Raw genomic sequence first — 11,945 nt, forward strand, 5'->3', positions numbered from 1 at the left:
TTTGTTGTCTGAAAACATTTTAAATCATTCACTCCAAATCTGTTTCAAGTTATTCATCCGACAGGTCAGGGCATTGTTCCACTCCTTTTCCTCCTGCTTGTAATTGCCATATCCTTGCTCTTGCTTAAGTTTCTTGTTGCGTAGAGATTTATTTCAGGAGGTTTTCAAGTGATTTTTTTTTTCCTGACAGGTTATAAGCAACATTTACTGTGATGGCATCAATGCTCCATTTTCTGTCTGTCATTTAGGCAGAAAGATCTGATGAGGCAACATCTCCACAGCTTTCTAAACTGACCTCTGCGTATCCCACATCTTCCGTCTCCCTAAAGTCATCCCATCCCAGCCCAATGTGTAAATACTCCCGTAACATACTGGGTACTAAACATAGGCAAAAGATAGTTTTCCGCTAGCGGAGTTGGACCTCTGAGAACTGGGTCATTACCGAACTCCAAGAGCTACCCGAGGGCCTTGTTAAACCGTTTCGGTGGCTGGGTCCCTTGGTGTGCAAGAGCAGAGCAATTTGCTCAATGACCTTCTGTGCATGGAGACCTGAAGGTTGATCAAGAGAGGATGAGACACCACGCACTTCTAAGCACTTGGAAGGCCTTTGTATGAAAAAATAACTCTCTAGTAATAAAAACAGAAATGTAAGGTTGTACTACCAATCTCCTCACTGAGAGTGTCGGGCATCAGGAAATTATGCTTGAGAGAAGCTGTGGAGCTAGGAGAGGGAGTCACTGGGATAGACTGGATCAATGCCTCATCAGGATGAGATGTAAAGATAAACTAATATAAATATTCATTCCTCAAGACAAAGGCAGGTCTGGGCAGACCAAAGATATCGGTGGTGATATGCTGCTGAGAACTCTGGCTCAGGTTCAAATCAGCATGCACTGATTCTTCTCCCCATGATGTTAGTTGATAAGAGATGCCCCGGTCTTTATCTCAGCCCACAAGCTTTTTTATCTCATTTTCTCCTCCTGTCCTGCTGAGGAGGCTGAGTGAGAGAGGGGCAGAGTGGGCGTCCAGCAGCTAGCCAAGGTAAACCAAACACGTGGCATGAACTTTAAAGACCGGGAACTACTCTCTGAAAGCATACAATCTAGAGAAAGAGGAAATGTGATTACTGATTTTGTGGCCATTTCTGCTGCATCTTCAGGAGGTGAAAGGAGTACCCTCTTCCAGCGAGGAAGAATCTGGAAATCTAGAAAGGAAATCTTGGTGACTACAGACCTCTTTTTACGCCTTAGCAGCAGGGAAGACAAACCCTTCCTCTTCTGTCAGTCATTGCTACCTATTTCTCTTCCTATTCTGTCTGGAAATACGGAGAAATTATTCAAATTCTTTGTCCAAGTAGCGATGTTTTGCTTCTAATTTTACTATCATCATAAATAACGAGGACTTATTGCTGTAGTTCATCTCCGTGTGTCATCAGTTGCCTTGAGGGAAATGAGTGAGCTGTCAACTATTTTAAGGACATCCTGTTCCTCTGCTTCCCTTCCCAAAATATTAGTGCCAGTAGGAGTTTTTAGAAAATTCGTGCCTTGACCACAGTCAGTCAATTTGCAGTAGAAGAGCGTTGCCCAGAGTAATTAGATTCCAGGGGCATTTCTACATTTCTGTACTGGAAATGGCTGAGGAAAATGTTGGCCAAGCAATAACGTTCTCATTAAGAAAGTTCACTTTTGTGTGTCTTACATTTGTTGTCACTGGACAACTTAGATTATGTGTGTTTGAGGAACCAGGGGCAGGAGGGAGAACAAAACCGAAGCAGATAGCACGTTCAGCAGGAAGTACCAAATACCTAAAAATGGGAACATTCAGACTCGCCATGGTAGGAAAACTTTTAGCTATTAGCCTGGTGAGCTTTTGAATCATGGTACTGACATTGAGCTGTAAAAATAGTAATTATTATTACTGGAAATTGCACGGGCAGGGGAAGGAGAGAAGATTCTCCTCCTGTTAACAGCATCAGCAAATGGCCAACCTTGCACTTAGTACCAGTTTTTTAATGGTTAACTCATGGATTCAACATCTGGCAACGTAGCATTCACAACAAGGCATTTACTGGAAGCAGAAAGGGAACACCGGTGGTATGACTGCTTCCAGCAGCAGGCAACGATCCATTTTGCAGACGCCTTGGGCCACCGTTTCCCAGCTGAGTGGGCTACAGAGGAGCTGCAGGTTGTCTGCCAGGAAGTTCACACTCTAGCTAATCGGATGCTCTGCCTGGAAACATTTTTAGTATTTACGTATTGGTGTTTATTTATTTGCTGGTGTTTCAGTACAATCTGCCATCTCTCCCTGTCATGCAGAGACCTAATACAACCTTCTAGTGCTCTCATGGTCCTATTTTTCCACGAAATCAATCCCATTCGCCCAAAGGCTGCTGACTCTCCTCAGTGGCTTTTGTAGGCATCTCATGTTAGGACACCAGAATATGTGAGACAAAAGCTGTTAATGCTGTGCCGTACCGAAAGGTTTGTTTACTCTTGGAAGCTTGGTGCCACCATCACTCCTTTGTGCAGAAATGTAAGGAGATGCTACTCTCCAAAGCTTCTAGGAGCCAGTAGGAAAGAACAACCTCTCAAAATACTTTATTGTTTCTCCTAACGCCAGGAGAACCTTTGACAAATACCCAAGATACAGCTATGAGGTGCCTGAAGGTAAATGCCACAATACCACCCCCAATGCTGAGGTTTGGAGCTGACGATAACCTCACATCCTTTTGACTGACGGTTTCCAAAGAAGATGAGTTACATAAAACCTTTAATTTTGTGTCTGAACAGCTGTGCTAAAAACAGAGCAACGTTACTGGAAAGTGTCTCCTGAACACTCCTCTTTCCCTTCCCATGGTTTCTTAAGCTCACATCATCTTACAAACATGCACTGTCTTCTTTCATTTCTCACTCCTCTTCACTTTTCCGCTCCACAATTTTTTCATGGCATTTTTCACCTCTTCATTTCGAAGGGTGTAGATCAAGGGATTGAGCATAGGCGTGACGATGGTGTAGAAGACAGAGACCATCTTGTCTGCTGAGAAGGTGGTGGAAGGGCGCAGGTAGATGAAAATGCATGGCCCAAAGAACAGTACCACGACAGTGATGTGGGAAGTACATGTATAGAGTGCTTTGAGACGCCCTTCGGAAGAGCGTGTCCTCAAAGAAACCAAGATAACGGCATAGGACACAACAAGAACAACGAAACAGCTCAGGGAAATCACACCGCTGTTGGCAGCCGCAATGACACCAATGACATAGGTGTCAGCGCAGGCCAGCTTCAGTAACGGGTGAACATCACAGAAATAGTGGTCAATCTCGTTGGGCCCACAAAATGGTAGCTGAACAGCCAGCAGGGTCTGCACCACTGAGTGTACAAAGCCTCCCACCCACGTCGCTGCCACCAGCCAGCCACAGACACGCTTGTTCACAATATTTGTGTAATGGAGCGGCTTGCATATAGCAATGCAGCGGTCATAGGCCATCACTGTGAGAAGGAAGATTTCAGTGCACCCGAAGAAATGGCCTGCAAACAGTTGAGCTATGCAGCCCACAAAAGAGATGGTCTTCTTCTCAACCAGAAGGTCATAAATTAGTTTGGGAGCTGTGACAGTAGAGTAACTGATGTCTACAAAAGATAAGTAGCTCAGGAAGAAGTACATGGGAGAGTTCAGCTGTTCATTTGTCTTTATAGTAATGATGATAAGCAGGTTTCCAAAAATGATACTGGCATAGAAAAGTAAGAATAATGAGCAGCACACCTTTGCTACTGTCTTATCTTGTATCAGTCCATGGAGGATGAACTCAGTCACGTTGGTTTTGTTCTCCATAGACACCATGTAGACAGGACCTGCAGCACAGAAAAGAGACGCCAGCTATGGCATTAGACACGAGACATTATCACTACACACACGTACTGACCACTGGTATGTGTGGTATTCATACCAAGACTATTTCCTTTGCTGTTCTTTTGGGACAGTTTCTGTTTAAAGTCAATGCTTCCCTCAAGGAATAACAGATGATATCCAAATCAGAATGTATTGTTGACGTATATAATAACAAGCTCTGATTATTTATTTGAGGAAGGTGATAGAAATAATGCTCTCAAGAATGCTAGTTCTCACATTTGGCTCTTTTAGAAAAGAAGACCAGATCCCCTCAAGACCCACTTTTACCCTATAATGTTGATTTGGAAATAAAAGTTGACCAAAAGAGACAGTGTGGCTATAATTCAAGTCTCAACACTTTGATCATGGCCTGACGAAAGTCCTTGCACAAGCAGCAATTGCACTTTCCTTTTTAGGAAAGTTTGCAATGGACTTCTTGGACTTAGCATGGAACACCTCATAAATACACATGGAGTGACACCAAGGTAACGAACGCACCGCAGGTGACCCTTCATTACTCATAAACATGAGTTCACCTTTGCAGGTGTCCCATGCAGAACACCAGTATCACTAGTGTTGAATTTATACATGAAGACAGAGGTGGCAAGCGTGGACTAACCTTGTCTGTGATATGAGCAAGCCCTTTGGGGTCTGAATTCTGTTCGACAACCACAGGACACTCAGTTCTTTCTCCTGAGGTCTCTGCCTCACCTCCTGGCTACTCACTAAGCAGGGCAGCAGAGGAAAGGCTCTTTAGAGTCTCCATCCCTATCTCCGTGCCCCTCCACGAGCACAAGGAAAGCCCTGTGGGGAAGACCAAAGTGTCGTCGTTGTGACTGTTGTTGCCTAACACGTCCAGCTCAGGCAGTGCAAGGCTGAGCACATCGGAAGTGCTGTCATCAGCTCCTACGTCCTCCCTGTAACCGTAACATCCCTTTGACAGATCTTTCTGGAAATGGCACATAACTGGAGAAAAAAAGCAGACAGGACGCCAACTAAAAGAAAAGCTGGAAAATCTGTAATTGAGTTTTTTCTAATTTATAAAATGGCCCTCACAAAAGTTGCTCACCAGAGGAAGGATTTGAGTCATCTTTAAACAAAACAAAGGAACAACATCAGAACACTTACACAGTTCATATTTGCCAGTCTCTGAGAGTTCGCTTGCTGTTCCCCCTCTGATGACCTCCTCTGACCACTTTAGGTGGGTTCATCAGAACGGCTCAGCTGCACGTTGCTGCTTAGATGTTGTGACAGCAGTCCTTATCTCTGCCGGTTCTGAAACCTACAGTGGCTGGAAAGACCAGCCTGAATCTCTGTCTGCATTCCTCATTCTGCAAGAAACAACCTCCAGGAGCATCTACAAGAACAATTATCTCTCAGAAGAAGGGGAAATAGTGGCACAAACATTTAAAGTAAATGACACAGCAGAGGCACGAGACTGTCAGGAGTAATGAGGTCCCAGGGGCACGCGAAGTGTTGTCAGAAATCACCAGCAGACAGGGAGCTAAAAGGTGTGCTGTGGATGGTTATGAGGGTTGTCTCCTGAGAGTGGTGTTGGCGTGTGGTCATCTAGACCATTGTGTGGGCTTGCTTGCTTCCTTCTTTTTTTTTGCTGGCTGGCTTTTTAATGCTGTCCAGATAAATAGACTTTATGGGACACGTACTTCTTCTGGAAGCGTTTCTGGTTACAATAAACATCCCACCTAGCCATTTGCAAGATTTATATTCACCTTACTTTTGCAATCAAACACGTCTTCAAATGTCTCTTACACAGGACATCTGCTAATGATAGGTGAAGTAGAGAGAATTATAGATTTATAGAAGAGTTTGGATGGGAAGGAAGCTTTGAAAATCATCTAGTCCAAACCCCACTGCTGTGGGCAGCCACATCTGTCACTAGATCACTTGCTCAAAGCCCCATCCAACCTGACTTTGAACACTGCAGAAAGGATTTCTTGCACGGCCAGGGGAAGGGGAGAAGATTCCCCTCCTGTTACCTGCATCAGTAAATAACCCAACTGGCACCTCATATCGAGATTTTAATTGCTAACCCAGGGGTTCAAGGTACCACAATGTGGCTCCCATCAAAAGACATTTACTGCAAGCAGAAAGATGCCTCTGTGGCCAACAGCAGGTGACCACCGACAACTCTTGTCACAGAGTTCACAGTGTCTTTAAGTCAAAAGATGAACCTTCAGTGTCTTCGTAATTACAACAGGAGCTACCAGCAAGCTGTTCTTTGAAACCCAGTTCTCGGGGACTTTTCACAAAAGAAATTATAGCAAAAGACGCTTGCTTTTCTCCAGTCCTTTGGAAATGTGACCACAGTTCTACACCTTTGCGTTTTCACTTCCCACTTTTCTACTCCACAGTTTCCTCATGGCACTCTTCACCTCCTCATTCCTTAGCGTGTAGATGAAGGGGTTCAGCATGGGTGTGATGATGGTGTAAAACACCGCCATGCTTTTGTCCTCCGACAGACTGCTGGACGGACGGACATAGATGAACATGCACGGCCCAAAGAAGAGAATCACCACGGTGATGTGGGACCCACAGGTGGAGAGGGCCTTGTGCCACCCTTCGGAGGATTGACTCTTCAGGGAAAGCAGGATGACAATGTAGGACATGACCAGGATGAAGAAACAGCTCAGAACTATCATTGCGCCGTTGGCAAGGACAATGACACCCGCTGCGTAGGTGTCGGTACAGGCCAGTTGGAGGAGGGGGTAGATGTCACAGAAGTAGTGGTCAATTTTGTTAGGGCCACAGAAGGAGAGCTGAGTGGCTAGAAGAGTCTGCAGTATGGAGTGCATGAAGCCTCCTACCCACGAGCCGATCACCAGCTGGCCACACACACGCCTGGTCATGACGCTGGTGTAGTGGAGAGGTCTGCAGATGGCAACATAGCGATCATAGGCCATCACTGTGAGCAGGAAGATCTCCGTGCAGCCAAAGAAATGCACCCCAAACAGCTGTGCAATGCAGCCCAGAAAGGATATGGTTTTATTCTCAATAAGGAAGTCGGCAATCATTTTGGGAGCTGTGACGGAAGAGTAGCAGATATCTACAAAGGACAGGTAGCAGAGGAAGAAATACATGGGGGAGTTGAGATGTTGGCTGCTAATGACAGTGATAACAATGAGCAGATTTCCTGCCACAATAATCGTGTAGAAGAGCAGAAACATCACAAAACATATCTTCTGCACCTCTTGACTCTCTGAGAGGCCCAGAAGAATGAATTCCTTCACACTGCTTGCATTCTCCATGTTCATCGGTTGGACGGTGATACGCAACGTACAGCCTGGGCATAGGGAAAAACAAAGGCAAATGATTAATCAGGCTTTTGCATTGTTAATAATGAATGGGAAGGACAAGGCCAGAGTGTCCCCCTCGAGCACTGCAGTGGCTACTGATGTTTCCTAGCGTGCTTGCCCTCAGTGTAGACCAAGTCCATGGAAACAACCTTTGTACACACAGTGCCTTTAGGAACACCTGGATGTATTCCTTGGAATGCTGATTTATTTTCTATGTAAAAATGATCTTTGAATTGTTGTTCAGAGGAGAAATGAAGCCACCCACAGAGGAAATACACATTTTGGAATTTACAAAACTCTTTCTTTTTACCTGGACTAGGAGGAGTCTAAGTAAATTAATTTCACCAGGGGAAAGTTCACCTCAGAGATTAATTCTCTTTGTCCCTGAAAGTAGCTCAGAGCTTGCCATCCTCGTCCCACCCCACTTTATTTTTTTTTCTGTTCTATGGCTGGGCTCCTTATCACTAGGTGTTTCTACACCTGTACAATTTCTAATTGCAGACATGGTCACATTCCAGTGTGAATGTGGAGCTTCTTTGCTTTGGCCTGTTCCAGCTATAGTCCCCAGAGCTGTACATGTTGCTAGTAAGCAAATAATCTACATCTTTAAAAAGACTTAGTCCTTAGCGTTACCAACGTGCCCTTTTGCAGCCAGATACCAGAGTTCCTTTGGTCAAAGAAGCCTGGAAGCCAGCAGATTAAACTCTTTACAGGGTTTAACCAAAAACAGGCACCTCTTAGAAACAAATTATCAGCTGCATGGGATTCATCCTTGTATCAAAATATTCCCAGTCAAATGCTGTCAAAAATCTCCATTGCAAGTCCTGGCCAATGAAAACACGAGCAGTTCTCCCTGATGTGCAGGGGATCTGAGCAGATCTGTGGAATGATTCAGTTAATCCAAGTTATCTAGTCTATGTCAACTTGGGAAAAAAAAAAGTTGACCAAAAGAGACAGTGCGGCTATAATCCAAGTCTCAAAACTTTGATCATTGCCCAATGAAAGTCCTTGCACAAGCAGCCATTGTACTTTCCTTTTCAGTCCTCTAAAAGTCTGCAATGGACTACGTATTATCTGTCTGACTGTGATAGACCTGAATAAGTTCAGTCACAGGAAGAGCTGGCCAGTGTTTTCTTGGACCACCTATCTTACCGTACGTGAACGAACTACTCTGGAGCTAATTTGCATTAATGCTGCATTAGCAGGGGTCTGTATCCCTCACCCAGGTCCTGGACTTTGTGTGGAACACCTCATAAATACACCTGAAGTGACACCGAGGTAATGAACGCTCCGCTGGTGACCCTTCTTTACTCACAAACACCCATCTTTCACTGGTATCACTACTGTTCAATTTATACATGAAGACAGAGGTGGCAAGCATGGACTAACCTTGTCTGTGATACGAGCAAGCCCTTTGGGAGCTTTCTGGAAATGGCACATAACTGGGGAAAAAAAGCAGACAGGACACCAACTAAAAGAAAAGCTGGAAAATCTGTAATTGAGTTTTTTCTAATTCATAAAACGGCCCTCACAAAAGTTGCTCACCAGAGGAAGGATTTGAGTCATCCATGAACAACATCAGAACACTTACACAGTTCATATTTGCCGGTCTCTGAGAGTTCGCTTGCTGTTCCCCCTCTGATGACCTCCTCTGACCACTTTAGGTGGGTTCATCAGAACGGCTCAGCTGCACGTTGCTGCTTAGATGTTGTGACAGCAGTCCTTATCTCTGCCGGTTCTGAAACCTACAGTGGCTGGAAAGACCAGCCTGAATCTCTGTCTGCATTCCTCATTCTGCAAGAAACAACCTCCAGGAGCATCTACAAGAACAATTATCTCTCAGAAGAAGGGGAAATAGTGGCACAAACATTTAAAGTAAATGACACAGCAGAGGCACGAGACTGTCAGGAGTAATGAGGTCCCAGGGGCACGCGAAGTGTTGTCAGAAATCACCAGCGGACAGGGAGCTAAAAGGTGTGCTGTGGATGGTTATGAGGGTTGTCTCCTGAGAGTGGTGGTGGTGTGTGGTCATCTAGACCGTTGTGTTGCACATGGGCTTGCTTGCTTCCTTGGTTTTTTTGCCTGCTGGCTTTTTAATGCTGTCCAGATAAACAGACTTTATGGGACATGTACTTCTTCTGGAAGCGCTTCTGGTTACAATAAACAAATATTTGTCCAGCAGGATCCAGAAGAGAAAACGTCCAGAAAATCACCCGAGTGTTCACCTCAAAAGAGTTTTAAAATTAACCTCTTTTTTACATATATATATATGTATGTATGTATGTATATATATAGGGGGGTTTGTGTGTGTATATATATAAAGTTATAAGACCTGTCTCGAGGTGGGAGCACCTTGTAACCTTGAATCCTACCTGCAGTCACGTTAAGATGTAGCACAGGTGCAGGTGTTTACAGGGAATGTAAGGGAAGAAATAAAAGTGCTTCAGTAACTTTTGGATGGCACCAAGCAGGGCTTTTCCTTCATCATTCAGCTGGTTTGGTGTTTTTTTGCTGGCAAGCTGGGGCTAAGGTCCCTGCTTTCATTGTGGCTCCTCAGGTGGAGATCTCGAGCTGCTCTAGCTTGTCACCCTGTGACAGCTTTGACTGGCACTGAACTGGTTTGGTCTTTCCTCCCCATGTTTCTACCCTTCCCTCCTGCAATAGCAGGTGTACCCTCTCCTCCTGGAGAAAACACTCTTCTTGCCTGGTGTGAGTGTGTCAATGTGCTCTGTTGGGCTGGGAGTTGTCTTGCATACTGGTGTAGTTCCTAAACATTTTTTTTTCCCATTGACACACAAAATTGTGCCTCCAAATGCCTTCTTTGGTGACTCTCTCATTTCTTACAGTCACCAAGATGTCTTTCATTAGATCTACAGCTCTGTATTAGACTGAACATCAAAATAAATCATCTGAGTCAGAGCTGAGGAGTAGAGGGGGTGGTTGAAAGGATGGCATCAGTGATAGGTGAAGTAGATAAAATTACAGAATTATAGAGCAGTTTGGATGGGCAGGAAGCTTTGAAGATGATCTAGTCCAAACCCCACTGCTGTGGGCAGCCACATCTGTCACTAGATCACTTGCTCAAAGCCCCATCCAACCTGACTTTGAACACTGCAGAAAGGATTTCTTGCACGGCCAGGGGAAGGGGAGAAGATTCCCCTCCTGTTACCTGCATCAGTAAATAACCCAACTGGCACCTCATATCGAGATTTTAATTGCTAACCCAGGGGTTCAAGGTACCACAATGTGGCTCCCATCAAAAGACATTTACTGCAAGCAGAAAGATGCCTCTGTGGCCAACAGCAGGTGACCACCGACAACTCTTGTCACAGAGTTCACAGTGTCTTTAACTCAAAAGATGAACCTTCAGTGTCTTCGTAATTACAACAGGAGCTACCAGCAAGCTGTTCTTTGAAACCCAGTTCTCGGGGACTTTTCACAAAAGAAATTATAGCAAAAGACGCTTGATTTTCTCCAGTCCTTTGGAAATGTGACCACAGTTCTACACCTTTGCATTTTCACTTCCCAGTTTTCTACTCCACAGTTTCCTCATGGCACTCTTCACCTCCTCATTCCTTAGCGTGTAGATGAAGGGGTTCAGCATGGGTGTGATGATGGTGTAAAACACTGCCACGCTTTTGTCCTCCGACAGACTGCTGGATGGACGGACATAGATGAACATGCACGGCCCAAAGAAGAGAATCACCACGGTGATGTGGGACCCACAGGTGGAGAGGGCCTTGTGCCACCCTTCAGAGGATTGACTCTTCAGGGAAAGCAGGATGACAATGTAGGACATGACCAGGATGAAGAAACAGCTCAGAACTACCACTGCGCCGTTGGCAAGGACAATGACACCCGCTGCATAGGTGTCGGTACAGGCCAGTTGGAGGAGGGGGTAGATGTCACAGAAGTAGTGGTCAATTTTGTTAGGGCCACAGAAGGAGAGCTGAGTGGCTAGAAGAGTCTGCAGTATGGAGTGCATGAAGCCTCCTACCCACGAGCCGATCACCAGCTGGCCACACACACGCCTGGTCATGACGCTGGTGTAGTGGAGAGGTCTGCAGATGGCAACGTAGCGATCGTAGGCCATCACTGTGAGGATTAAGACCTCTGCACAGCCAAAGAAATGCACCCCAAACAGCTGTGCAATGCAACCCAGAAAGGATATGGTTTTATTCTCAACAAGGAAGTCGGCAATCATTTTGGGAGCTGTGACGGAAGAGTAGCAGATATCTACAAAGGACAGGTAGCAGAGGAAGAAATACATGGGGGAGTTGAGATGTTGGCTGCTAATGACAGTGATAACAATGAGCAGATTTCCTGCCACAATAATCGTGTAGAAGAGCAGAAACATCACAAAACATATTTTCTGCACCTCTTGACTCTCTGAGAGGCCCAGAAGAATGAATTCCTTCACACTGCTTGCATTCTCCATGTTCATCGGTTGGACGGTGATACGCAACGTACAGCCTGGGCATAGGGAAAAACAAAGGCAAATGATTAATCAGGCTTTTGCATTGTTAATAATGAATGGGAAGGACAAGGCCAGAGTGTCCACCTCGAGCACTGCAGTGGCTACTGATGTTTCCTAGCGTGCTTGCCCTCAGTGTAGACCAAGTCCATGGAAACAACCTTTGTACAAACAGTGCCTTTAGGAACACCTGGATGTATTCCTTGGAATGCTGATTTATTTTCTATGTAAAAATGATCTTTGAATTGTTGTTCAGAGGGAAATTTAAACC

The 11,945-nt window shown here is 45.1% G+C and overlaps 3 protein-coding genes across 3 annotated transcripts; all 3 read right to left on the reverse strand.

Annotated features, from left to right (window-relative positions):
• Positions 1-2,899: 2,899 nt before the first annotated feature.
• On the reverse strand, positions 2,900-3,844 carry LOC104486371 (olfactory receptor 4S2). The gene has a single exon (XM_010129041.2). It carries the CDS (start codon positions 3,836-3,838, stop codon positions 2,900-2,902), a length of 939 nt encoding a protein of 312 aa, XP_010127343.2. The 5' UTR covers positions 3,839-3,844.
• A 2,372-nt stretch (positions 3,845-6,216) lies between these two features.
• On the reverse strand, positions 6,217-7,158 carry LOC104486254 (olfactory receptor 4S2-like). Its single transcript, XM_010128900.2, has one exon. The coding sequence runs from the start codon at positions 7,156-7,158 to the stop codon at positions 6,217-6,219; it is 942 nt and encodes a 313-aa protein (XP_010127202.2).
• Positions 7,159-10,702: 3,544 nt separating this feature from the next.
• Positions 10,703-11,644, reverse strand: LOC147600631 (olfactory receptor 4S2-like). The gene has a single exon (XM_086748437.1). The coding sequence runs from the start codon at positions 11,642-11,644 to the stop codon at positions 10,703-10,705; it is 942 nt and encodes a 313-aa protein (XP_086604563.1).
• Positions 11,645-11,945: the final 301 nt, after the last annotated feature.

Source organism: Chlamydotis macqueenii, chromosome 5 (assembly GCF_036417535.1).
Source record: "Chlamydotis macqueenii isolate bChlMac1 chromosome 5, bChlMac1.mat, whole genome shotgun sequence".
NCBI classification, from domain to species: domain Eukaryota; kingdom Metazoa; phylum Chordata; class Aves; order Otidiformes; family Otididae; genus Chlamydotis; species Chlamydotis macqueenii.

Coding starts and splice junctions, on each gene's coding strand:
- LOC147600631 (XM_086748437.1), bottom strand. CDS start 11,644: ATGAACATGGAGAATGCAAGCAGTGTGAAGGAATTCATTCTTCTGGGC.
- LOC104486371 (XM_010129041.2), bottom strand. CDS start 3,838: ATGGTGTCTATGGAGAACAAAACCAACGTGACTGAGTTCATCCTCCAT.
- LOC104486254 (XM_010128900.2), bottom strand. CDS start 7,158: ATGAACATGGAGAATGCAAGCAGTGTGAAGGAATTCATTCTTCTGGGC.